The sequence below is a fragment of the Eubalaena glacialis genome, chromosome 7 (assembly GCF_028564815.1).
Source record: "Eubalaena glacialis isolate mEubGla1 chromosome 7, mEubGla1.1.hap2.+ XY, whole genome shotgun sequence".
In the NCBI taxonomy this organism is placed as follows: domain Eukaryota; kingdom Metazoa; phylum Chordata; class Mammalia; order Artiodactyla; family Balaenidae; genus Eubalaena; species Eubalaena glacialis.
This window is the reverse complement of record NC_083722.1, coordinates 21,404,881-21,432,575: the sequence shown is the minus strand read 5'-3', so window position 1 is coordinate 21,432,575 and position 27,695 is coordinate 21,404,881. Positions and strand designations below refer to the sequence as shown.

General features: G+C 38.4%; 2 protein-coding genes and 4 non-coding genes across 6 annotated transcripts; all 6 read right to left on the bottom strand.

Annotated features, from left to right (window-relative positions):
- Positions 1-335: 335 nt before the first annotated feature.
- LOC133095789 (U6 spliceosomal RNA) lies at positions 336-440 on the bottom strand. The gene has a single exon (XR_009701653.1). It is a non-coding gene; the product is annotated as a U6 spliceosomal RNA (small nuclear RNA).
- A 3,661-nt stretch (positions 441-4,101) lies between these two features.
- Positions 4,102-5,022, bottom strand: LOC133095657 (olfactory receptor 2M2-like). Its single transcript, XM_061197408.1, is given in 3 exon segments — positions 4,102-4,350; positions 4,352-4,956; positions 4,959-5,022. Coding segments are annotated over 3 exon segments (918 nt in total).
- An 11,495-nt stretch (positions 5,023-16,517) lies between these two features.
- On the bottom strand, positions 16,518-16,591 carry TRNAN-GUU (transfer RNA asparagine (anticodon GUU)). Its single transcript has one exon. It is a non-coding gene; the product is annotated as a tRNA-Asn (tRNA).
- A 4,102-nt stretch (positions 16,592-20,693) lies between these two features.
- ABT1 (activator of basal transcription 1) lies at positions 20,694-24,030 on the bottom strand. The gene is made up of 3 exons (XM_061195853.1): positions 23,746-24,030; positions 22,847-23,052; positions 20,694-22,690 (listed from the first exon to the last, which is right to left on the bottom strand). Exons 1-3 carry the CDS (start codon positions 23,984-23,986, stop codon positions 22,310-22,312), a joined length of 828 nt encoding a protein of 275 aa, XP_061051836.1. The 5' UTR covers positions 23,987-24,030; the 3' UTR covers positions 20,694-22,309.
- A 1,099-nt stretch (positions 24,031-25,129) lies between these two features.
- TRNAY-GUA (transfer RNA tyrosine (anticodon GUA)) lies at positions 25,130-25,220 on the bottom strand. Its single transcript is given in 2 exon segments — positions 25,130-25,165; positions 25,184-25,220. It is a non-coding gene; the product is annotated as a tRNA-Tyr (tRNA).
- A 447-nt stretch (positions 25,221-25,667) lies between these two features.
- TRNAY-GUA (transfer RNA tyrosine (anticodon GUA)) lies at positions 25,668-25,755 on the bottom strand. Its single transcript is given in 2 exon segments — positions 25,668-25,703; positions 25,719-25,755. It is a non-coding gene; the product is annotated as a tRNA-Tyr (tRNA).
- Between the last annotated feature and the right edge of the window lie 1,940 nt (positions 25,756-27,695).

Sequence of the window (27,695 nt, the reverse complement as noted above, 5' to 3'; positions counted from 1 at the left end):
TTTGTCGTGCCTCCTCTTTTATGGATCCTTTGAGTCTATAGAAATTCTAAACTGTCACGTAGTCAAATCAGACAATTTATAATGGCTTCTGGGTTTGGGAAAGTCCCTAGATTAATTTACCCTACAACAAGTTTAAAATATTCTTAATATATTTCTTTATTAGTATCTTAAAGTTATATTATATTTAAGCCATGACTTACTTTGAGATATAGTGTAGGATGTAATATATGGATCTAACTTTGTTTTCTTCCAAAAGACAGTAATTTGCCTCAAAACCACTAATCCAAGATTTCTCTATGTCTTCTTTTTATTAAAAAAATTGAAATATATATGACAAAAGTATAGAACACTTCATGACTTGCATGTCATCCTTGCTTAGGGGTATGCTAATCTTCTCTGTATCCTTCTAATTTAAGTGTATGTGCTTCCCAAGCAAGCACCAAGATTTCTCCAAACCTATGCCATATTTTATGTTAAACACCGTTTTTTATTTTTTCTGAATTGTGACCTCTATTCTATTAACCTATCATAATTATGTTTTTCATCAAAGCTATACTTGAACATGTTCAAAAATACAAATAGTTCCAAATGCTTTGTTTCATTCAGTCTTTCAACATAGTATCAAGTCGGCTGTAAGAATTTTTGTAGGTGCTTTTTATCCAGTTGAGGAAGTTCACAGCTATTTCTAGTTTGCTGAGAATTTTGTTTGTTTGTTTGTTTTTGATCATGAATGAGTGTTGAATTTTGTGAAATGTTTTTTTTCTACATCAATTGATATAATCATGTGATTTTTCTTTAGCCAGTTGTGATATAACTGACTACTTTTTGATTATTGAAACCGTCCGTAAATTTCTGAAAAAAATTTCAACTGACAGTGGTATATAATTCTCTTAATTTATCTGGGGTTTGATTTGCTAACAAATTGTTGAGGATGTTTGAATGTTTGTTCATGTGGGTGTGGATTTTCTTTTTTTACTGTGTTTGTGTACTCTTGGGAATAGGGTAATATTAACCTCCTAAAATGGGTTAGAAAGTGATCTCTCCTTTTTTATTTTCTTGAAGACTTTGTGTAAAATAGGTGCTATTCTCATTTAAAGTTAAGAGTAATTAATAATTGTGGTAAAATTTGAACAATATGCAAAGTTTTACAAAAGCTCAAAATTTAAAAGAGAAGAGAAGCAATATGGCAAACCTAGCTAAATATATTCCTTAATGATGTCAACTTTGTATTATTTGAATTACAACTTGAGGACTTTCATGAAAAATGAGCATTTTTTATTGGAACAAAATACATACATAATAGAACAAAGCACAATACCCAATATCTTCTTTAATACTAAGAATTATGGTCTCCTCTTACTGTGGAATGCTTGAATGTATAATTACCATTCCTTAACCTTGAAAGTGTTAAATATGTTTTTGTTGACAAAACAAATAAGTAAATGATAGAGAAATAGAACATGCCAGGAGGGCTGTCAGTATCTAATCAATCAGTTGTCAGTTTTTGTTACAAAAGGAGTAAAGTCAGTTGGGATGGACTATATTTTGATGGAGGAAGTCGGGGTACAAATATTGATCCCAAATCAGAGGAAGGCAAAAATGTAAATGTCTTGAAAGAAAGTCATGGAAAAACTAACAGATAAATGTATTACTTTACAATTGTTCCAGAGGCAAATGGTTTATAGAATACAGATACCATTATCTTACACATGCACTTAAGGTCAAAGTTCCTTCCTGAATCTTTCCGGCCTTGATTGTTTTCAGCTTGAAATAATCTGCATAGTCTAAGATAATCAAGATATCAAAGTTGGAAAAATATATCATAGAAACAAAAGTATAGAACTTTATAATATATATAATTTTAAAATCCTAAATAAATTCATTAGCAAATTCACTGTAGTAATATCCACATATTTCCAATGTCATAATTGAATGGGTTTATCTCATAAAGAGGAGAATACCAATAAATACATTAGCCTGTATTATCAAATTCAATGGAAAAAAACACAATCATCACAATACTTGCAAAAAAAAGTTCAACTAAATTTAACACTTTATAATGATAGAAACCCTTAGCAATCCAATAAAAAAAAACTCTTAATCTTATGAGGGGCATCCAGGAAGATCTTACTTAAAACCTCAAAATTAATTGTGAAACATTTTAAATATTCTAATTAAAATCAAGAATAAGCAAAGACACTCACTATTACCACTACTATTCATACATTGTCTTAGAAATCCTGGCGATTCAAAGAGACAAAAAATTAAAATTAAAAATTAAAATAATTTAAAAGAATGACATAAAATTGACATCATTTGCAGGTTGTATGATTTCAAAATTAAAAATCTCCAGAAAGTCAGCTTTGTTGTTGGATATGAGCGTAATACTGTACATGAAAGTAAATAGCGTTCTGATACACCATATAAAGATGCCACACGTATAAAAGACAGTGTGCTGAAATAGATACACAAGTGGGTAATGAACTTATAAAAGATGTTCAACCTCACTACTAAGACAACAGTCAGTTATATAGAGTTGTGAAGAAAAGGAAATCCTATACACTGTTGGTGGGAATGTAAATTGGTGCAGCCAATTACAATGCAGTATGGCGGTTCCTCAAAAACCTAAAAATAGAACTACCACATGAAAAGAGCTCTCACCAGACACCAGATCTGCCCATGCCTTGACCTTTGACTTCCCAGCCTCCAGAACTGTGAGAAATAAACTTCTGCTGCTATAAAAAAAAAAAAAAACTACCACATGATCCAGAAATTCCACTTCTGGATATATATCTGAAGAAAGTGAAAACACTAATTCGAAAAGGTATATGCACCCCAATGTTCACAGCAGCATTATTCACAATAGCTAAGATATGGAAGCAACCTAAGTGTCCATCAACAGACAAATAGATAAAGAAAATGTGGTATATATATATATATACATATATATATATACACACACACATATATACACACACACACAATGGAATACTAGTCAGCCATAAAAAAGAATGAAATTTTGCCATTTCCAACAACATGGAGGGACCTGAAGGATATTACGCTTAGTGAAATAAGTTAGAGAGAAAGACAAACACTATATGCAATCAGTTATATGTGGTATCTAAAAAATTAAACAAACTATTGAATATATCAAAAAAGAAACAGACTCACAGATATAGAGAACAAACTGGTAGTGCTTACCAGTGGGGAGGGGCAAGGTAAGGGTAGGGGATTAACAGTACAAACTACTATGTATAAAATAAATAAGCCAGAAAGATATATTATACAGCACAGGGAATATAGCCAATATTTTATAATAACTATAAATGGAATATAATATACAAAAATTTTGAATCACTTTCACTATATTGTACACATGAAACTAATATAATATTGCAAATTGTTATACCTCAATAAAAACTAAATAGAATATAGGATAATGCTACTGTAGTAACTGCCAAAACTCTGGAATATAAGTGGTTCCACCATAACATAATCTTCAATCACAGAAATGCTCAGTGCATCAGGGAAGTCAAAAACTAAGCAAGAGAGAGAGAGAGAGGGAAAAAAGAAAAAAAATTTTTTTCCTCTGCCAAAATAAGTAACATTCATTATAGGACAAGATTTTTGGTAAATAAAAAATATCCATGACTTACTTGCTGGTTAGGCTATTTATTTAAAATGAACTAATAACAAAATGAATTAGACAAGTGTGGTATTTAACTTATTACATAAGTCATAATATAAGCACTTCAACAAGACACTGGGTTTTAAAAATAAGGAAAAGCATATAATGCAGTTTATTTACTATTTAGTTCTATAAACAGAAGTATATCTGTTTATTAACATAATTTTTCACTTTTCAAGAACTTTAATTGATTTATGCTTAAAACCAAGATGAATATACAGTGAGTGCAAAATATACCCATTAACTGAATGTGTACCCAGAGTCCATCAACTCTGATGGCTGTAAATAACTTAGGAAAATGGTCTGTATATTTGTTGCTAAATCATGTGTTTGTTTTTCATAAATGAATGTGCAAGAGAGAGAGTAGTTATGAGAGAAAAGAAGTCCTTGTAAACCATTATTCAATTTATTGTCTAGATTTCCCCTTCCTTAGTATCTTTGGCCACATCTTTGTTCCAGAGGCTATATATAAAGGGATTCAACATGGGAGTGAGAATGGTGTAGAAGGTTGACACCATCCTGTCCTGGGTTGGGGAATGCTTAGAAGTGGGCCGCATATACATGAACATAGCTGCTCCATAATATATCCCCACAACAATAAGGTGTGAAGTACAGGTGGTGAAAGCCTTGTGCCTACTCTCCCCAGAACTCACGCGGCCCACACGTTATAATTACACGTGTGTAGGAGATAATCATGAGTGACAAAGGGAAGAGGAGCATTAATACACAACAGCTAAAAATAGGTGTTTCAAATGTGGAAGTATCTGTGCATGAGAGACGTAGGAGTGCCGGGACATCACAGAAGAACAGGGATATTTCTCGGGGGCTGCAACAGGAGAAGGACAAAGTAGCAACTACATCAACAATCCCATCAGAGACACCAAGGATCCATGAGGAGGCAGCCATGAGTCCACAGACTTTCCAGTTCATGAGATTAGGGTACTGAAGAGGGTAGCAGATGGCAACATAGTGGTCATAGGCCATGACAGCAAACAAGAAGCCCTCAGCGCCAAATAGGGGCACATAGAAGAATATCTGGGCTTCACATCCTGCTACAGAAATGGACTTCCTGCCAGAGAGGTAGTTGCAGGCCACCTTGGGCACAGTGGTGCAGATGAGCATGAGGTTCATGAGGGAGAGCTGGCTGAGGAGGAAGTACATGGGGGTGTGGAGCCGGGTGTCCAGGTAGATGAGGAGAACCATGACAGCGTCTGCCAAGAGCGCCACTGTAAAGAGGCCCAGGACCAGAGAGAACAGAAAGATATGAGTGGCGTGTGACTAAAAATTCCCATCAAGGTGAAGTCAGAGCTAAATGTCTGATTCACCCATTCCATGATGAATATTTTCTTTATCTAGAACCACAAGAAGTTATAAATGTTAAGTATCTGGGACAGTTACTTATTCACTGTCCACTCTATGTGTGGTACCCTGGTAAACCAACATACACAATACGGTCAGGACTGGAAAAGGATGAGCAGAGACTTTGCAGTCAGATGGTGTTAATCACACTCAAGCTCCACCACTACCAACGTGCACGTCCTCTGACAAGTTATTTCTACGTGCTTCATTTTATTTCCTTTACATAGTAGAAATAACTTTTTAATTAAGTTGTGATTATTAAACAAGATATCAATGCAAACCACAGCATCTGGACAGGGCATCTGACTTCTCAAGAAACATATAAGCTATTATTAGACAGGATTATATCCATAAATTTATCATATGTCAGTATGTAGTGAATTCTATAACAGAGGATTAGAACATTTTGAATGTCATTGCCTACATAGTAAAGTAAAATAACAAATAATCTGCTATTTCCAAGAGATATTGATATATACATTTACATATTTGCACACCCAACTTAGAGATCAAACGGGACTACTAGTTATAAAAGTATATTAATGATGAACTTCCAGTGCAGAATAATTGGTGAATGATTGCAAGCAATTTATACGTCATGAATAGATTTAATTATAGATGAGGAAGTAAAAACCAAAATTATCATTTATGTTTCAGTAGGAGAAAGGTACTATCTGGGGATTTCTTTTCATATTCACCAAAATGAAGAAACTTTAAGAAGGTATAGGAAAGTACCCAAATTCCATACCCTGTGGTTCTGCTGAATTCCCTAAATCAGCATCTAATATGGGAAAATAAATAAATGTCTTGGTATATCTCTATCAGTGTAGGAGTGAGCTAAGACCAGCTTGTTGTGGTTAGGGAAAATATGGAATTATGCTACAAAAGATTAGACTAAAAGAAACTGAAGAGAGACAGCTTTTATGTTGTTGAAACATCAAGGAAGAGGAACCCAGCCAACCTCATGACATGATTTATTTTGTCATTAAAGGAAAGGTGTTCTCTCATGCTACCTACCACTGCCTCAACCTAACCGTGCTTAAAGATTGGACAGGTTTCATGCCTTTACTCCAGAATGCTGTTGAAGCCAGCTTTCACTGGACCTGGTCTAAATGTCTCTGGCTTCTACAGTATGGCCCCATTCCAAGAAATTTTTCAGGCAAAGAGTTAGCACATTTTAAAATTTCCTTATTCTCAAATCTCTTTATGTTTTGTCATCCCTACCCAGAGGAGGATTGATTTAATTGAAGCTTAAGTCCATTACAAGAACCTAGCAGTTCTGTATTCATCATTTTATATTCTTTTTTTCTTAAGGAGGGCCGTCAAAGTTGTATAAGTTTTTACTTATGATAGCATTAGCTGACAAGAATTTTACTTCTCACATATTTATACAGAATTATTTTTCTAAATAAATGGTTAGAGAAATAGGGAAGTTTACATGGGAAGAGTGTTGCCAAAAATATAAAGACTTCTTAATCAGTGAGAATACAAATTTCAAATTCTTGCTTTTCATTAATCAGGTTATTTCAATTATCTGTAGGATTTTCTACTATTCTCCCATATTATCTGTCTTAACTTTAATGTTAAAATGTTTGTAATTAAAATAAAATGCCCATGTAAATGTGAAATCCTCAGTCATATCTTGTTCCCTAGAGGCAGTTTTTTTTTAATTTATTATTTCACTCACTGGTTACAGTCATAATAATATGCTTTTTCCTCTATTTTATAATTCACCATACCTGACATGAAAGTTAAGAATTTATGTATTTTACAACAAATAACAAGTGTTGGTGAAGATGTAGGGGAAATGGAACTCAAGTGCAGGTGGAATGGTACATTGGTACAGCCACTATGAAAAGCGGCGTGGAGGTTCCTCAAAAAATTAAAAGCAGCACTGCCATATGAGCCAGCAATTTCACTTCTGGATGTTTACCCAAAGAAAACAAAAACACTGATTCAAAAAGGTATATGCATCCCAACATTCATTGCAGCGTTAATTTGCAATATCAAAGATGGAAGCAACTGAAATGTCTACCAATAGATAAATGGATAAAGATGTGGTATATATACACAATGGAATACTACTCAGCCATTTAAAAAAATGAAATCTTGCCATTTGCCATCTATTCCTTTACTATTAGGAATGTAGTTAATAATAATTTATTAACTTTATATGGGGACAGACAGTTACAAGACTTACCATGGTGATCATTTCATACTGTATGCAAATGTCAAATCACTATGGAGTCAACCTGAAACTAACATAATATTGTACCTCAACTATATTTCAATAATTTAAAAAAAGAATTTGTCTTTCAACATCCTTTCATCTCTTTTGACATTTTCTTCATACAGTTTGATAATTATAGTATTTTTCATATCTGTTTCTTCTATTATCTCTCTTTCTACATTTGTAAAACATTATTAAAACTCTATTTCTGTTTTTATTGGATTCATAAGAAATGTGAATACCTAATATCTCTGAGTGTGTTACTTCACCATCCCTTCCATAACCAATATTGTCCCTGTTGACAACATTTACTAGAATATCTTTTCGAGAGATTGTATTATGATTATCTATCAATTTAAATATTATTTAACTCCAATGCAACTTTTATAATTTTAGACAATAATTATAATTTTAGGAGCACAAATTCCTCTGCTTTTGTAAAGACAGGACTGATTTTTTACAGACCTGATATTTTACCTTGGAGGGGTAGCTGAATTGTGAAAGCTGGTTACTTAAGTGGAGCCTGAAAATGAGAAAATTAGATGTGAGCATTGTAAGTGGAGTTAACCCTTAAGATGGGACTTGCTGAATACCTAAATGAGGAGAGCTTTATGTAAGGTGCCAACCCCTATGAGAACTCTTAATGTTCCGAGTCAATTTGATTGTTGTCCTACAGGGCAGTACCGGTTTCATTTGTTTTGCTTCCAGGTATGCACTTGGCTGCCAACTGCTCTGCATGAGGAGTGAGGGTGGGAGAGAATGGTGGTGGGGCTGACTGGAACAGCATTCTTTGAACAGATCTTCAGTTAATGTCTTTTCACGTGGGACCTTTGTGTGTAACTCACGACTGCATCAATCTCTGGTTTGTTTTGTTCATCAAATAGCCATGTGTTTTGATCCTTCCATGTATCCCCTGTAATATTTAGTTTGCTGATCATCTCTTCATAATCATTGTCCTTGTTTACTGCTACATATACTCCTCAGTACTATTGAGCTGGAAACCCTCCCACTACTTTGTAAACACACCTCTACAGCAGCACCTATCAAATTGTATTGTTATAATTATTGTATATGTACAGGTACCCAAAGGTATATGCACGTATATGTTCTCACTTCCATGAGACATAAATACATTTTTGCCAGTGTCCTTACCCATTTCTATATTCTGTCTTCTCCAAATATTTATAACCATAGTCTTCCTTAATTCTTTAACTGTATATCTCAGTATTCATAAATCGCAACTTTGAATTCTTCACTCCTTTTCTTATTTCCAATGACTCAGTCACACAGTCATACAAATTTGTTATTAAAACTCTCTCATTGGGGCTTCCCTGGTGGCGCAGTGGTTGAGAATCTGCCTGCCAATGCAGGGGATACGGGTTCGAGCCCTGGTCTGGGAAGATCCCACATGCCGCGGAGCAACTAGGCCCGTGAGCCACAATTACTGAGCCTGCGCTTCTGGAGCCTGTGCTCCGCAACAAGAGAGGCCGCGATAGTGAGAGGCCCGCGCAGCGCGATGAAGAGTGGCCCCCACTTGCCGCAACTAGAGGAAGCCCTCACACAGAAACGAAGACCCAACACAGCCATGAATAAATAAATAAATAAATAAAATCTTAAAAAAAAAAAAAAAAAAAAAAAACTCTCTCATTCATACAAATGCATCTGTTCTTATATTCATAATCCACAACCCTAATCCTTATATGTTGATAGTTACTATACAAGCTAATTAACCTTTATTTCTGAAGACCCTTAAGTTTCCAGCTCATCCTGCACATATATATTTGTGGTCATTAGAAACTTCAGCTTAACATTCAGAGTGTTCAAAGATGTACTCGATTTACTAAATAAAGTTTAATTTTCCATAGGAAACTTGTATCTCACTCAAACTAACTGTTTTTGATATATGTTAAGTTACAATATTGACAACATTGAAATAAGGCAAAAAGGCAGTTGGCATCTCTTTTCAATATCATACAAGGGCATTGTTTAACAGACTCTCCCAAGGGTGATTTAATTTGGGGAATGTACCTGTGTTTGTGTATGTGCTTGTGTGTGTGTCACTATCCCTGGGAATACCTAGTATTTACAATGATAAGAATTTCTGATCAAAAACTGATCTTTTAAATTTGCTAGAAAGTTTAAAGAAATAATTGATTTTTAAAAATCTCAGTATTGTCACACCTGCAAAGCTATATCATGCATAATATTAGTGGCCAAAAAATTGTGGTTTAGTAATTTTCAAAAATACCTTTGACTGTCTTTAATTATACAAATAGTAATACAAAGGACTTTACAGAGTAATACACCCAAAATCTTAAAGTGTGCTAGTTCAATCTTTGGTGAAGTAGTTTGCTTTTTTCTCACAAAAGAAAATCCGTATCCAAGTGCTCACAAAATGCTTCATGCTATACAATCTTAAATTAAGGGCTCTAGTGCCACTGGTCATTACAAACACAGCATCATAAAACACTATATGGCTATACCTAATTAATTCTTTTGAATACAGAATGAAACTGAGCTTACATTTATTCCTACTTACTAAATGAGGATTATTCATATACATATATATATGTAAAAGGAAACCTGGAGAAAAGAAGAAAACCTGTGTTGAGGAAGATGACTGAATTCGTATAAATTTTGAGGAAAAATGTACTCTTGAGAGGAATAAGAAATAGAGAAGAGACCATATAGAGAGGACAGATAAAAATTTGAACATGGTCAGGGCATATCACGCCTGAAGAGGTCAATTTATCTGTGGATGCCAGACTCCCTCCTAACTTGCATTTTCCCTTATAAGCCAGCAAAACCATCCTCCTGCAGAACACAGTAAAAGCCTGCAGGAAGTCAGTTGAATTTTCATATCACACAAGCATGACCTAAGATGGTCATCTAGTGCAGCGGTTCTCACAGTGTGATTCTCCCAAACAAGCAGCATCAACATCACCTGGGAGCCTGTGGGAAATGCACATTCCCAGGCACCACCCCAGACCTACTGAATCAGAAATATGTTTTAACAAGCCTCCAGGTGATTTGGATGCTGGCTACTGTTTGAGAACCACTGCTGTAGTCCATCTTCCTGCCTTCGAAGAGGACTCTCTCATGGTATTACATATAGAGAAAAGCTAGTACCTATTGGAAACACAGGGCTACTTCTGAAAATTTCCTCTGCCTCTCCCAGTAACATTGTTAAATTTCCAATAAAGTAAATCCTTTACTTCCCATCCCGCGGATACAATATTCTCAATTCAATTCAGTATTCTCAAATATTCAATTTTTTTTTTTTTTAGTACCATTGAGTTATGTTACTATCCTCCTCAAAAGCCTCCCCAGTTCCAAACTGTCAGAGAAGCAAATGGCAACTATTTCTTGGGGGGTTCAGGATATTGCACAAGAGGTTACTTCCACCATCTCATGAAGTTTCTTCTCATTTTTTTCCAACACAACCCTACTTTTCATCCCAAACACTCCACCACATTTTCTGACGTGAGGTCTTGGCTCAGATTACTTCCCTCATGAAGAATAAGTTTTGTTCTCCAAGCCACCCCAACATTTTCAGTTCATGCCTTCATTCCAGCTCTAGAACAACTGCATCATCCCATGAACTCTACTTCATTTTAATAGATAATATGCTCCCCACTCACTAAATTCAGTCATGTGGCCTCTTCGACTGCTCTTTACCAAAACTGTTGCAGAGTGCTACACAGGGACATCAGTTTTGAGATCAGACATATCTGGGTTTGAATCATTGCTCTACTGCCAACAGTGATACTATCAGGCTTCCTCTATTTTTTTTTTAAGTTCTATAGCGAGACTAATATCTATCTCTCAGGATTGTTGCAAAGATTACAAAAGATAACTTTTATAAATTACTCAGCGTAAGGCTTAATCCAAAATATGAACTCAGAAAAGATAAGCTTCAACAATCTTAATCATTATTATTATCATCACACTTTTGGTATTTAATCATATTGTACTAGTTTGTTAGACTGCCATAACAAGGTACTAAAAATCAGGTAGACTAAACAATAGGAACTTACTGTCTCACAATTCTGGAGGCTAGAAGTGTCAGATCAATGTGTCAGCAAGATTGGTTCCTTCTGAGGGCTTACAAGGAAGCATCAGTTCCATGCCTCTCACCTAACTTCTAGTGGTTGCTGGCAATCTCTGATATTCCCTGGCTTGTGGAAACATAACCTTGATCTTGTGGAAACATAACCTTGATCTCTTCCTTCATCTTCACATAGCATTCTTGCCGTGTTCATGTCTGTCTCCAAATTTCCTCTTTTTATAAGTACACCAGTCATTTGGATTAATGCCAGCCCTAGTGATCTCTTTTTAATTTTATTACCTTTGTAAAGACCATATCGCTGAAGAAGGTCACATTCTGAGGTACTGGGGTTTAGGACTTCAACATATACATTTTAAGGGAACACAGTTCAATCCATAACACATACATTGATTTGCATCTTTACTTTCACCTATTATTTTATGTAATGACTTATTCTCTAAACTAGAGTATAGGCCACTAAAAAGTAAAGTAATGGCTTACCTTTTTAAGATACTATCTTAATCAAACAGAACTGTGCTTTACACACATTTGGACATGTGCTTCTTAGGGGGAAACAAACTGTCTTGAATTTATAGATGAGATCCATGAAGAAATTCTCTGAATGAATTTAAGGTAGTGTACATTGTATTGATGGAACAACCAAATCATAATAACGTCTTACATTCACATAGTATCCTTTTAAAAACTCCAAGATCTAGTCAACACTAATATTACTCAAGTTTTAAATATGCGATGAATTAATGTAGCTCAAATTAAGAAAAAAATATATTTATTGCTAAAATAGTATAGGTTTTCATCCATTTCTGCCTCATTGAAACCAAGAAGGTGCTAGAAATTTTGTAATTTAAACTTCATTTTCCAATCTTACCTTGTGCTGTTTCCCAAGAAGATACAATAGCACTGACCGAGTAAATAAAAGGGCCCAAGTTCTTAGCGCCTTTTTTTTTCCTTGTTAAATTTCTTAGTCCACAGGGATTTAGTCCTTTGCCTTTAATTACAGTAGTGAAATTATCTTCCAATTTTTTCCTAGGTCACCAAGCTAATTGTTCCTGTTTCCAGTATAAGCTTTATTTTTTATACCAGGTAGTAAAGAATGATCTGTTTCTTTCTTCGTTAATAATATAGACTGCTTGAAATATTCACCTAATGTCTGGCTTTTAAAATCTTAACAATTTATCACGCCTCTATCCCAATGGTTCTCAAACGTAAACACTTATTAGAATCTTTTGAGGAGATTCAAAAATATTTTCTAGGACCAGACCCTTCTGAGTCCAATTGAAACAGCATCTCTTGGGAAGAGGCCAGGCATTGCTAATTTCAAAATCTTCCCAGTTGATTCTATTGTGCAGGCTCTATTCTTTCCAAAGTTAACAATGCCATCTTGGTCCTTGGAGTCTACTGTTCTCTATTTCATGGCAAAGCTTTTTCAATAAGCTTTTTTAGTCCTTCATATTTTCTTTGTCAGTTGACACTTTTAGATTGAGCTACTAATAAGCCAAAAACATGCTTGTTCTTCATTAAATAACTTTCATACAATGGATAGTTCACTACCAGAGACATTTTACTTTACTATGGCTGAGAAAAGGAGCAGAATTATATGCTAATTCATCAGTATAGAGCCTGAGATGATTACTGAGTTGATGAGGGATTTTCCTTTTTGTACCACTTTATTATTATTATTATTTTGTAGGAATATTTCAATGTACAATAATGGTCATACATTGTCTTAAAATAGATGCCACTACTCACTGTTGGTCTCTTTTTTCTTATGACACTAGTGATTCAAATATTGGGGCTTCACTCAACAGTCTTTACATTCTTAGTTCTCTCTCTGCATGGCTCCCCCTAAAACTTCCTGCCCAATCCAATTAATATTGTTTAAATGGCCATACTACCCAAGGTGATCTACATTATGCAATCCCTATCAAAATCTCAATGACATTTTCCACAGAAAGAGGACAAACAAGACTAAAATTTGTTTGGAATCACAAAAGACCATGAATTGCCAAAGCAATTCTTGAGAAAGAAAACAAAGCTAGAGGCATCACACTTCCTGATTTCAACTATATTACAAAGCTATAATAATCAAAACAGTATGACACTGGCATAAAAACAGACACACAAATCAATGGAACAGAACAGACAGCCCAGAAATAAACCCATGCCTATATGGTCAATTAATTTATGACAAAGGAGCCAAGAATACACAGTAGAGATAGGATGGTCTCTTCAATAAATGTTTTGGGAAAATTTGACAGTCACATGCAAAGAATGAAACTGGACCCCTATCTTATACCATACACAAAAATCAACTCAAAATGGATTAGGGACTAAAATGTAAAACCAGAAACCATAAATCTCCTAGTAGAAAACGTTGGAGGTAAGCTCCTTGACATTGGTCTTAGCAATGATTTTTTGCATTTGACACCAAAATAAAGGCAACAAAGGCAAAAATAAACAATTGAGACTACATCAAACTAAGAAGCTTCTGTAGAGCTAAGGAAACCATCAAGAAAATGAAAAGGCAACCTACCAAATGGGAGAAAATATTTGCAAATCATATTCTAATAGGGGTTAATATCTAAAATATATAAAGTACTCATATAACTCAATAGAAAAAAAACAATCTGATTATAAAATGGGTAGAGGACCTGAATAGATGTTTTTCCAAAGAAGACATACAACATGGAGTATGTTCATCTCCATGTTAAGCAATGAATTCTTTCTAGATCAAATATTCTCTGGAATTGCATTTCATTTTCTTGAATGCCACTAACTTTCTCCTGAAGACTTTGAAACTCACTTTCAAATGGAGCATTCTGTCTGCGTAGATTCTTCCCAAGCTTGTATATATATAGTACGACCTGAAAGTGCTTCTTTTGTATTCTTTTTCAGCCAATTTAGTACATTTGATTTCTTTCTCCTTTAAGAGTTTTTCAAGAAGTATTTGATTTAGAAGCATAAACAAGTTTCTTCAATGATTCTTTTAAAGCAACACAGAAGAATATCTATTTTCTGACTTAGTCTTTGTTTTATTCTTTATTTTTCTGACAATTCCATCAATTTACAACATCCATGTTATCTTCTCCAAGTACAGCAGCCAGATCTGTCAACTTTAAGTTACTCTTGAGAGAACTGATCTGACATTCCTTATCAGTAAGAAATTATAGGTATTACAGGGTTTCAAACATTTTGTTTTTCCTTCTGTTCTTCTGCTTCTTATGAAAACAGATTGAGACTTTTCTGAAAGTGGGTCTTTCTATCCAAACCAGTGTTTTTTTTAAACTATCAGAAGGTGTTCTTCCTATTTCTGATATATGTTGAAGGCTTCAGCCGCTTGGTATTGAAAGCTGTCAATTCATCTTCTAGTTCTCTGTCCTTGTGAAAGTTGACCTCAAATCACCTTGTTCGAGATATTGAGATTTCTCGTCTTCCATTTTTTAAATTTCAGTTTTGGTAAAGAGCTGAATATGTTCAATTTTTCCTTAATTGGTCCCAGACTTAGTGATCATGAAAGCTTGTTCTCAAGGCTTCCTCCCTTAAAAATGACTCTACACCTTCATACTCCCTTCTAATAAGACTAAATCCTTAAGATTTTTACAATTTTTGGTCATCTAAAGCAGAAAATATTACAGAAAGCTGATTTTTCAAACTTACCTAAATAGACTTTTAACTGTTTTTAAAAATTACAGCTACACAAACCACCAATTCCCACTGACCCCACATCCTTAAGTAATGCTGTCACAGCCTCCCATGGCTTCTTCAGAACTTGATCAAAGTAAAGCTGCTCACCAATCCACAGGCTCTCCATGTTTACCACAGCACTACTGGGCAACAGCAGACCGCACGACACAAAGGTGAGCATTGTCTTTGGAATCAGAGCAGTGCTGGCAACCAGAACAGACCACCTGTGAGGCCAACGGAGGGGGCTTAACATGTTTAGTAAAGTAACACTTGTCAATCTCTTTCTGTAGGTGTCACACACAGTTATCATTGCTCCATTGTCAGCACATGGCACACACTTCAAACTATTTTCTTGCAGAATCAGTGAATAGGGTGCCCTGGTTAACCAAATATTCTGGTCAGTGGTGTTTTTGCTTGCCCAGCATTTGTCCTTTAGAGAAGTAATGCATTCTCCACCTGATGTGATTCTGATTGTTTTTAAATGGTAGAACATGAGTACCCTAACCACAACTGTCAGTTTGTAACACAATATAGATGAAGCAGATTGGTCTTTACAGGACCTGAGTGGAAATGACACAGAGAAGGATGCACACTAGTAGCGAAGGGCAGGCCATTGGGGCTGGAAGGTGCGAAAGGGGGATCCTGCTATTAATCAAGCATTAAACAGGTTGCTAGGACCATATTGCTGCAGGGGGTTTGTAATCAGGGGATGGAACCTGTTCCTAGGGTAGTGTTTTAAGGAGGGAGGCTCTGCCTCCCTCAGTTTCAAATTAAATTGTATCTGTCTTCATTGACCCCAGGCTTTTTTTTTTTTTTTTTGCCTCTGGGTTTCTGCTCCTATGTCTCTGAATCTCTGTCTCTCCACATCTCTGAAGGTCTCTCAATATCTCTCCATGACTCTCTTTCGCCTGTCTCTCTGCCTCCCTCTCTCTCCTTGTCTGTCATTTGTACCATGTCCTTCTGTCTCTCTCCATCTCTAGACCGCCTCACTGAGGTCCCCATAAATCCTACACCTGTCTCTGTATAAGGAGCAGAGGGATATGAAAATATTTGTGTCTCCAAATTGGTTCCTCATGCACCCACAGATGCCCTTAAATTAGTGACTGCCTGAGACCTCCCTCCCAGTTTTTACTTTTTAGATCTTAATTACTGACTTCTGCAGACAACTCTACCCTGACTGTAAAGACTCCTGTTCTCTGACCGCAAAGAGCTCCCAATTATTAAACCCTACAAAACTTCAGTCATTGACCGCAAAGCCAATCCCTGAATTCTGCGGATCATTCTCCCCAACTCTACCCGTCAGTTATCGCACAAGCCTGTGTGATATTCGATGAACCTATCCCAAAGACAACTCGAGGAAACATGTTCGTTAGATTTTCATTTACAGTAATTTGTGAAAATTATCAGAATCTGATATTGTCAGACACAAATTCGAAAGTAAAACACGTGCACAAAGTTCTTAAGGAAGATCTCTATAGCCAAGAAACCGTCCCTGGGTGGGCTTGAACCACCAACCTTTCGGTTAACAGCCGAATGCTCTAACCAATTGCGCCACAGGGACAGCGATGCTAGTACACCTTTTTTTCTAACAATATTATTTTACTGTTTTCAGTCTAAATTGTATGACGTATTTTAGAAATGCACCCTTTGCTGAGTACATATATTGGAAAAATGTTCTTTCACTTCTTGATTTTCACTGTTCTTATGTTAATGGTGTGTTTTAAAAACAGAAGTTATAATAATATAGATATTATTCTTAGAGAGGAAAATCAGAGTATTGACTGGGTGGGAGCAGGACGCGGGACTGTTGTTTACCCGAATAAGTGTGAGCATAATCTAAGGAAAGACACGCGGACAGAATTTACTCTCAGTTCAATGAGAGAGTTTTCGCTAATAATTCACCTGATGGAGAAGCCCCTGGAAGGATTCCGTATACATGAAGATACATTAAATGGGAAAGACACCAGTAAGAGCAAAGAAGAGGTGGAAATCATTTAGGGGAAAATGTGTTGCAAGGTTTCCAACAGAAAGTTGGAAAAGGAGTTGAGAGGAAGCAAATGACCATCACGAAAGCCAAGCCAAGCAAGTTGTTCCTTGTAAAGGACTCGGGAGAGGGCTTGTTTTCTTTCTATTTTGTATTCCTTTAGGTGAATAAAGTTCTATCTTTGTGCACTTTCACATTTAATTAAGTGAAAACCATAGCTCTGGACTCCGTTGTCTTTTTCTTTATTCCACGGTAACTAGTGCTTCATTTTAAAGTTCTGCCCAGAATGTTCAAATGGTGCCATAGTAAAGTGTACCCAGAAGTGCAAGACATTTTTCATTAGGTTATTTTCTCTTTATATAAAAAACTATACCATAAATGTCGTGTTCTATTGATTTCCAAGAAAAAGCCCGTTTCTTCTGAAGAATTAGTATTTAATTTCTATCTTATCCTAATATCTTTATTTTCCTTGCCCTTTTGCATCTAACAAAATGCATTTCTGTTTCTATATGATTATCATACAAGTTTTTGCCTCCCCTTCATTTTTTATTTACTGGCTCTATCAGAAGGCAACACTTATTGAACTATGTTACCCTTCATATTTACTTCATGTACATGTTTACTCTTCATGTACCCTTAGTTCATAAGTGAACTAATACTTACTGCTCAATTAACGTATTTGGACTCTGAACAACCTCTTTCTAAATAGGTTTGGATCCCCCTTACCCCTGCTCCCATGTATTTTTAAAGGTTTGTAGCTGACTTCTCAACAGCAACTGTGGAAGTATATTTACAATTTGCTGAAGTAGTTACCAACCAACATCATAGATGTCTGCTTCAGTTTCCTGTGACTGCTGTAACCAATTACCACAAACTTGGTAGCTTAAAACAACATATTTATTCTCTTAGAGTTCCAAAGGTCAAAAGTTTCACTGGGCCAAAATCAAGATGTTCGCAGGGCCACTCTCCTTCCAGAGGCTTTAAAGGAGAATCCCTTTCCTTGCATTTCCAGTTTCTAGAGCTCATTCCTATGTTCTTTGGCTCATAGGCCATTCCTCCATCTTAAACTGAAGTAACATCTTCTGTCTCTGTTTTCCTCTCCTTCCATTATTATATTGACTTCTCTTCTGTGTCAAATCTCTGCTGCCTCCTTCTTATAAGAACACTTGTAATTAAATTTAGGGCCCATCCAGATAATCCAGGATGATCTTCCTATCTCAATATCCTTAACTCATCACATACAGTAGCCCATTGGCGGAGGAGAGTGGGCAGGAACAGACGCGGAGTGCAGGTTATTCTCAGGCCCACCTTAGGACCAGTCCTGGGGCATGGCAGCCACGTCCTTGCGCTGGAAGCGGCCACCCATTGAAGGCCCTCTAAACTGGTTAGAAGACGTGCTTCTCAAATACATTTTCCTGTCCCTCCCTCCCCTTTTGTCCTTTCCCTGTGGTTTTCACGCTAACCCCAGCCCGCCTTCCCTGACCCTGCAGTGAAGGCTTTGGGACACAACTGTTTGGTGTTCCTGACTGCATCAGGCTCCTTTGTAAGTTCTTCTGCATTCTCCTGAGTGTCTTCACGCCTGAGAGGGGAGGCTGAGGACAGGGAAAACCGAAAAACTACATTGCTGTTCACGGAAGCTTAGTTCAAGTCTCAGGGGTATTCAGGATTTTGATATATATTTTTTTAAATTAGAGCCCAGAAAAGCACACAATTTAACCCATTTCTTTCCATTTCATTCTTCTGGCTGAGTTATTAGTCAGCATCTCAGATAGTTTTGTGTGGCCATTGAGAGTGATGGATGTATTTACCAAAAAGGAGATTACCGCTTTTGCTGGGAATTAGAGGCAACTCCCTCTTAAAGGTTGGGAAATCAAATACAGATGTTCCTCTATTGAGGATGCGGTTACACTGGATAAACCCATCGAAGTTGAAAATATCTGTAATTCGAAAATGCATTTAATACACCTAACCTACTGAACAGCATAGCTTAGTCTAGCCTACCCTAAATGTGCTCAGAACACTTCCATTAGCCTACTGTTGGGCAAACTCTTCTAACACAAAGCCTATTTCATAACAGTGTTGAATATGTCATGTAATTTATTGAATACTATACTGAAAGAGAAAAACAGAATGGTTTATCCTTATGATTGGCTTCCCAGCACCGGGAGAGAGTATCACACCACTTATCACTAGCCATGGAAAAGATCAAAATTCAAAATTGGAAGTACAGTTTCTACTGAATGTGTACAGCCTTCACACTACCCTAAAGTTGAAAAATTATACATTTAACCATTGTAAATCAGGGACCACAAACAATCTGCTAAAACATTAACTCTCCTGTGGGAACAGGGCACATCCCTGAGGCTCACACAAAGGGCTTTTCCCTTCAACTCTACTGTAATAACAGCAAGACAACTTGCAGAGATATGAAGAACCTTGGAAAAGTAAACTGAGGAAGAGTGCTCTAATTGTGACTTTTGGACATTTTCAGGAATAATTTCACATGCATAGACACACCCTATTAAAAGCCCTCTTACTCTCTTAAGGCAGATCCCTTCCTTCATTTTACTAATTTACTCTTTGTGGCAAATGCAGGGTCCCAGCTTCTTGGATGGTGTGGAATAAGCTGATTTAGAGTATTCATTGCAACAACAGGTTCATAACTTAATCTAATCGTATAGGGGATGATTGAGAGTTAAATCACCCAGTTTGCAACACTTGGTATTACATAAATCCATTCATATTTGCTGTAACTCTTCCCTCTATAAGTTTATGTCACATGAGATTCATGCAAAAAGCATTTACCATATACACACTGGGAAAGCAACTGGGGAAGATGTTGGTAATGAAAAATATTAAGTGGCAAATTATGTCACATCTGAGCCTAGTTTTAACGATGGAAATGTGGGGATAATATGATTTTGTTTGGTTGTGCATTAAATGTTAATTCACATAAAAAGCTAAGCGCTGTTCAAATGGGAACAAAATTCTAAGTGTATAAGGTATTTTCCTGCTTTCAAAGGGCTTAGAATTGAGGAAATCAAGATTATAGCTCCTGGAAAACTGATTACCTTCCACCTAGTCTTATTGTCATTCCTCACTCCAACCGTGACTTACCCAGCTTTTCTGGCTGCAGGTGTGAGCTCTTTGTGCAGAACTGTTTAAACTTGAGCCTGAAATGCTGACCTTGAATATACTGGTATCTAAGGCCAACCTGGGAACACAATTTCATTCATTCAAGAAATTAAGCCTTAATGTGTCTTACTTTCTAAGCTGTTAGAACTTAAGAAGTTTCTTCCTCTTGGTATTCACTTTATCTAGCAAAGGTGACAATGGGCGCTCAGAACTTTGAATAAATGAATACGACAGCTTGTCAAATTCTGAAACCCAATCTTCGTGGTTCGCTTGGAAGACATCATGACCTTAGGAATCCACATAGAACAAACTCACAAGAAATGAACACAAACAAGAATACCAAGTTCCTAAGATGAGGGTATAACATTACACAGATGTGTTTCTGTGCTGGGTGTGAGGAGTATGGATTGTGAGAAATGTTACACCAAGCAGACCATAATTTTTTATTGTATGGTCATTTTTATTCTCCCAAATAAACTGCACCTCTCAAATTGAGATCTTAACATGGCTAAGTTATTTTAGAGCCAAAGTGGATGAATCCACTTCATCCAAAGAACACATGGATAATTATACTGATGACAGTGAAGGGAAAAACAAAAAAACACAGCACAAGCAAAACTCAAATTATTTATTATTATCACTCTAACACCTCCTATAAGTTTAAAAGCCTGGTACTGACCAGAGTTTTAATCTATTATGAGGCTGTGTGTAGATTTTTCTCAGTTTATTGTAACACCTCAGTTTTCAGTTCCCCTTAGTGCCTTACACGGATTCTTTGTCACCTCCAGAGCTGCTTTGCATGTTGCTTATGAACTTTCTCGTTTAAGCGTAGACAACATGTATAAGTGCACCAGAGGGACATCATGTGTACACCTCCTAGGCTTTGCCTACCTTTACAATGGTTTGAACCCAACACTCCATCCGTGGAGCTTTGTTTGTAGTTATAGGAATACACTAGGCTCTTTCAGACTTCTGTTCACTTTTCAGGAATGATCTGAAAAACTTGGTGAAAACTGACCCATGTCAGAAGCCTCTGATCAGAAATCAGCTCCACATTGAGAGCATTGCTTCCCTTCCCAGATAGAGTCACCCATGCCTTCCCATGGCCCCACTCTACCCCTTATATACATCTACCATGATGCCTGTAGTACTTGTGTGTATTTATTTCTTAAACATTTATCTTTTTTTAAGTGGTCTGTAACAGCGGTCCCCAACCTTTTTGGCACCAGGGACCGGTTCCGTGAAAGACAATTTTTCTACGGACAGGGGCAGGCTTGGGTGCGGGAATGGTTCAGGCGGCAATGCGAGTGATGCGGAGCGGCAGATGAAGCTTCGCTCGCTTGCCCACCGCTCACCTCCTGCTGTGCTGCCAATACCGGTCCGAGGCCCAAGGGTTGGGGACCCCTGGTCTATAAGACTTACACCAAGGGCCATGTGAACCACTGTCACTCTATGTCCTCATACAGCGACTTAGTAAATGCTGAATTAGATAACTATTAATAACATGGCCTAAGAAATTGATTAGATACATAGAAAAGGGTCCAGGTTGAATTCGGGGGGAGTGGGGGGTGGTTCCGAGACCAGGAGATGGAGTGAAGGTGAGTGAATGGGACACAGACAGAAGTTGGAACTTATCCAATGACCATCCCCACCCCCCATAAACTACAAAGGCATATAAAAAATTTTTTTCTTTTCTATAAATACATTTGGAAGGTGGCTCCCAAGCCACTCTAACCCATTAACCCCTGTCCCAATTAATCTTTTCTAAATAAAAAGGATGCTGCTGATGCCCAGTAATGCGGTGGGTAAACAGCTGTCTGGACTAGCCATTATCAGTCTCGTTCAAAGTAAAGGCTCTTCCTGGGGCCAGAAAGCAGGATTTTTAGAGGGCCCCAGTGGGCAGGAGGCAGGTAGCCAAGAATCAAACAAGGCAAAACGGATATGTGCAGTAGTCATAATCATGCTAGTAAGAACTAAGTGCCTCAGCGAGGCATGTATAGGAATTGGAGGAGGAAGGAGAGGCCTTCAAAACGTTTATGTCTGAGCACTCACCAGAGACTCCTGGTTCGAGAAACAGAATAAAATGTCTGCCTGGGTAGTCATTATCAGGTAGATAGGATGCTGGGCTGGGCTAGGAAGTGGAAGGGGCCTCCCTGCCCCTCAAGAGTTCCTGACCAGTGAGGAGTCCTCCATGCTCTCTGAGGGGGTGGGAGATCCAAAGATCTTGGCCAGAAGCCCTCTGTTGGAGCGGGCCTGGTCCTGAGCGTTAGCCAGGCGAGCCCGTTCACGTCCTCCTGGCCGAGCTGCCTTCCGGGCCCTCAGCTCCTGCTCAGTAGGACGCTGGGCAAAGGCCCAGGAGCCGTTCGGGCGGGTAGAGTCCCCATCAGCGGCAAGGAAACGCTGTCCCCGCTCCACGCTTCGAAGATAGAAGTCAGTCTCACGCTTGGCCTGGGCAACCTCAGCCCTCAGGCGCTGCCTGCGTACCTGGCGCTCAAAAGCAAGATGCTCGCTGAGGTGGGACCAGGTAAAACGGTGCAGGTACTGCGGAAGGGAAAACAAGAAAAGATCTGAGTAGGGCAGATCTGGGATGGAGAGGAGATGGGAGGGCCAGGGCCAACAAGAGGTGACAGGGGTGCGCCGGCTGGGGCTGGGAAGACGGAAGGCTAAGCGGTGCGGCAGACAAGCCGATCCCCTCACCCTGAGGTTCCACAGGTCATAACGGAAGGGGCTGCGCCTGCGGGAGCCCATGGGCGTGTTGTGAAGACTGGCAGCCACACGCTTGGCTACTCGCTTGTCCCGGAACTCCACCCAGCCCTCGGTGTAGTCCTTGCTGTACTTGGACCGCTTTTTTCCTCCCGCAGCGGGGGCTGCCGCTGCCTTCTTCTTGCGCCTCACGAACCCGTCTGCGAAGCAAAGACAGAGCAGTGGCCAAGGAGACCAATACAGCACCCACTCAACTGCACCTCCCATTCGCCGAATTCTCCAAACCTTCCCTCAGGCCAGAGTCCCACCTCAAGGTCTTTGCCCGGAAGCGGATAACTTTTCCCCTTGTCTAACACTGTCCACCCTTTTCCCCTTGTCTAACTCAATCCTTTCCTCAAATGTTAACTCCGTTATCAGGTCTGCCCTAAACGCTCTTTTTAAAACCCGCACAGGCCCCCAACCCCAATTCCAATTAGTGTCTGTATGCGAGCTGGGGGCGGCCGATCATAAACCTTCTCTTGACCTGGGCCGCGATGACAAAGAGGTACGTTCAGTTTTGCGGAAAAACCACTGAGATTTTAATTCAGGCTGTACCCATTTAACAAACTGGTTAATTCGGCTCAGGAAAGAAGGGTGGGCGGAGCCGAAATTAAAATCCAAAAATTAGCTATCCGAGAACTAAGGCTCAGCGAGGTATATACCGTGCTATCCACATCCCATCACAGCCTCCTAAGAGACATGCGCGCTACCGATTTACCAAAGAAGCCGGACGCCGGTCCCCGGCTCGGTCAGCGCCTCGGACAAGGGCAGCTGAGGCAACAGAACACGCATTGCGTGCTCACTGCCAGCGAGCATCACCCTCCTACCCTCACCGCCAAGGCCTGAGCACTTACCTTCCGGCTGGAAAAAAACGCGCCCGACCTCGCCGTAGGCGCTGAGAAGGTTCCGTACGTGCAAAGGCCTAAAGCGGGGCGGTATGTGGCCCAGGTACACAATACCTGGCACTACCCGTTTCTTGCTGCCGCCAGCCGCCTCTTCGGATTCCTCCTGTTCCTCCTCTGCCTCTGATTTCTGGTCACTCCCTTCCAGAGGTTCCAGCTCAGCGGCTCCCTTCTCGGATTCCTCTGCCTCCATGCTTGCGTGTAGGTAAAGCAGGGCAGCCGTAAAGCGCCGCGCCTCTGACGCGCACCGTGTGCGACGGCCTGTGTCGAGGGGGCGGGGTCGGTCCGGGTGACGACAAAGGAAAGGACAAGATTGGGCGGTGCTCGCGAGTCTAGGCCTAGAGGAGAGGGCGGAAGTGGGTCCTGGGTGTGCCGGGAGATTCAAAGCGTGAGAGAACTTGAGCTGAAGAGGCAGAACCGGAGAGGTAGAGCCCCAAGTAGAACTTACCCTGTAGCACTCCTCGGTGAGATGCAAAAGGACGGGATGAGGCAGGCTCTTCCGGAAATACTGGAGAACTATTTTGGGAGTGAGGGGAGGTTTCTTTGTGTTCTAGCTGTCAAAATAGCATTTTACCCAAGGGACTCGGGTGAGTCTCAGGTTGGGGGATGACTCAACTTTTAAAGGTTACTTAAATTTCAATTTTTAAATTAAGTTTGAAGTTTTAATTATTTTTCAAAATTTAACTTAGAGATTTGAATATTTTAAATTTAAGTTTTGAAAATGTAATTTAACTTTGCAAATATAAGTTTTGGAAATTTAGTTGAGATTTAATTTTTGAAAATTTCATCTGTGACCTTTTCATTTAGTTAAAAAATTTTTAGTTTAAAATATTAATTTAAAATTTGATTTTGTGAATAAAATGTCTAAAAAATTTTAATGTTTGACAATTATTTCTTTCCAAAACTTATTTGGCTCCTGTTTTACATTTGTGTTGATGCATGATTCGTATTTATACTTATGTTACAAATACCTATTGTCAAATGTATACATGGCCCTGATTTAGGCGACTGCCTGTACCGCGAGCTTTATTCTCTCCAGGACTTGTTTTCACAGTGTTGGGGTCCAGGGTAGGCCACCCAAAAATATGCCTCAATGGCGTACTCATTATTTTGAATTAAAGGTACCGAAGAAATGGTCACCACAAGAGGATACTCTGACTCACCTTCTGTCTCGCTGAAGCAACCTTTGTTGACAGGCTCCGGGGCGTACCTGAGGATCGCTTGTTTGTTTATACACTCATTCCTACAAGAGCTGAGCACAAATCACTGTTCACTGTTCAATTTTTCTATCGTGTTCAGGCCTGCAGTGTCAATGACAACCTTTCAAAAAGGGGAGTCCTTCGAGCCGGATTCGAACCAGCGACCTAAGGATGACCGATGATCAAGCAACCTACAGTCCTCCGCTCTACCAGCTGAGCTATCGAAGGGCCTTTAAGGGGGTAGTCTTAGAATACTTTAAATAATCTTTACCTCAATCCTGTAGTTTTGACTATAAGTTTATTTCAAAACTAGAAGCAAACATGAAGGGTGCTAGAAATATTCTAAAACTGATATGGGTAGTGATTATAGGAGTATATTAAAAAATTAATGCCCTTGAACACTAAAGAGTTGCGCTTTAATTCATTATCCTGCTCCCTTGGGTACAATACAGATAGGACCATCACCCTTGACACTCCTGCTGTCTCATCAGCTTAGCGCCTCCTCTCTCAATCAGAAGTGAGCCATAAATGAAAAGGTTTTCCTAAATGGGTTGAAGAGGGAGCTATTATCTTGAAGCGGAGTTACTGTCCAGTTTATTCTTTTGGACCGGAAAGAGTTCATTCGCTCCATGTGTATGTTTGATTTGTTTTGGTCTACAATTTTCAAAACTCTTGTCCTTCGAGCCGGATTCGAACCAGCGACCTAAGGATATCTAACTATCGTATCTACAGTCCTCCGCTCTACCAACTGAGCTATCGAAGGACCACTGATGGCCATTATTTTAGAATCCCTATCCTAATGTCTATACGGATGGTTTCTGCTTTGATAATATTCATATTCACTTTGGAAAGTATAATCAAATTTAAGCAGTTTCTTAAGACACTGAATGGGTTCTATGTCATGCTCTGGGTAGTTGGTTTCCTGGGTTTAATAAACATGTAAAATCCATTGAGTTGTACATTTAAGACGTTAGGATATTGTTCTATGTATATCTCAAAACAAAACCCTACGGGTATCCCATGTCCTCCTCCCTAAGTATTATATACCTAGGGTGAATTCCCTGGATTACGCCCGATTTCCTGCTGTCCCCTCTAATTACTTTCTCCTTTTTCTCTCAAAAGTGTCTAGGTTGGCTCGATAAATGATATAATTACGTAAACACAGACATCTGGGTTGAAGAGGATCCCAAAGTTGTGAACAGAGCAATATCCAGTGCATTTTGGTATCATTGTGATTCTCCTTTCTGAAAATCTCATGGGAAATCCTGTGTATTCATAGCTCTAATGATGAAATATGTGGAGTGTGTGTGTGTGTGTGTGTGTGTGTGTGTGTGTGTGTGTGTGAATTTTCTTACTTGGATAAATAATTTGGGTGGTTCATATTATATTGCATAATTATTGTGGAGCAATTAAAGTGAAACAAAAACCCCTAAAAAATTTAAATGCAAATATATTCTTTTTTCAAAGAAAATCATCAAACATCGAGGTTCAACAGAGATTGCCTTACACTTGTGCCTAAAGCAGAAATAGACACAAATGGAGAATACACTAAATTATCTGGAGAGAAAAGGCTTTCTTTGGAAATGCTTAAGGAAAAGATTAAGTGTATTTCTCTATAAAATATCTGTGCTTATTTCTACAAATTTATACAAAACTATTATTTCTACAAAATGATATTATTTAAAAAATTCCAAATTTTTTTTTTTCAAATGGCATTCGCCAGTGCATTCTATTAGGGGTACTGAGAGGACGTAGTCGATATTGAACTCAGTAATTAAATCCCTTTCCATGACAAACTAAGAAAATATCATCTAGCAACTTTCAGTGTTCCTGACTTAATAGAGAATTAGCAGCGGGAGAAGAGAGATTGTAGGACGTGGAGTTTCTCTTTCATTGTCAAGTGTCCTCCTATCTGTGCCTTGAATACAAGGTGGAAAATAGCGGAGATGCCAACAAGTGTAAAATTTCAGCATGGTGCTGGATTCAATTGCTGCTACAGAATTGTCGTCTCTTGGGATGCAGAAGTCTTCCTGGGATGATACGTAGAGGAACAGGAAGCTCTGTGAAAGGAAACAGAAAAGACATGTCCACCTTTCCTCTTCCTCCTCCAGCCTTGCATTCTCCCTCTAGCTTCCTTTTCGGCAAAGCCTAATATGGAGCCAAGTAGTAAATCAGCAGTGTGGTTTACAGAGTCCTACCTCCTTTATCACAAGGCAGATTAAAGAAGGATGAGTGTCTTAGTCTGCTCTGGCTGCTATGACAAAATACCACAGACTGGGTGGCTTAAATAACAGAAATTTATTTTCTCACAGTTCTGGAGGCTGGGATGTCCAAGATCAAGATGACAGCCATTTAATTCCCAGTGAGAGCTCTCTTCCTGACTTGAGAGAACTCTCTGGTGTTTCCCATTATGAGAATAGTAATCTTATGGGATCAGGACCCTACCCTAAGGACTGCATTAACCTTAGTTACTTTCCAGTTTTGAATACAGCCACATTTGGATTTTGGAAGAACACAATTCAGTCCAGAACAGTGAGCTTAAAGTTGAGTCAGTAGTTTAACAACTGGGAAAACTTCCATGTGAATTTTAAGATATTATTTTTGATCTTCATTTTACCTCTGTGCAAGCTAAGCTGTTGAAATTTTAATACCTAATCCAATGTTATTGGAAACTAGAACTCCCAGCTCATGGTTGAAAGCCCC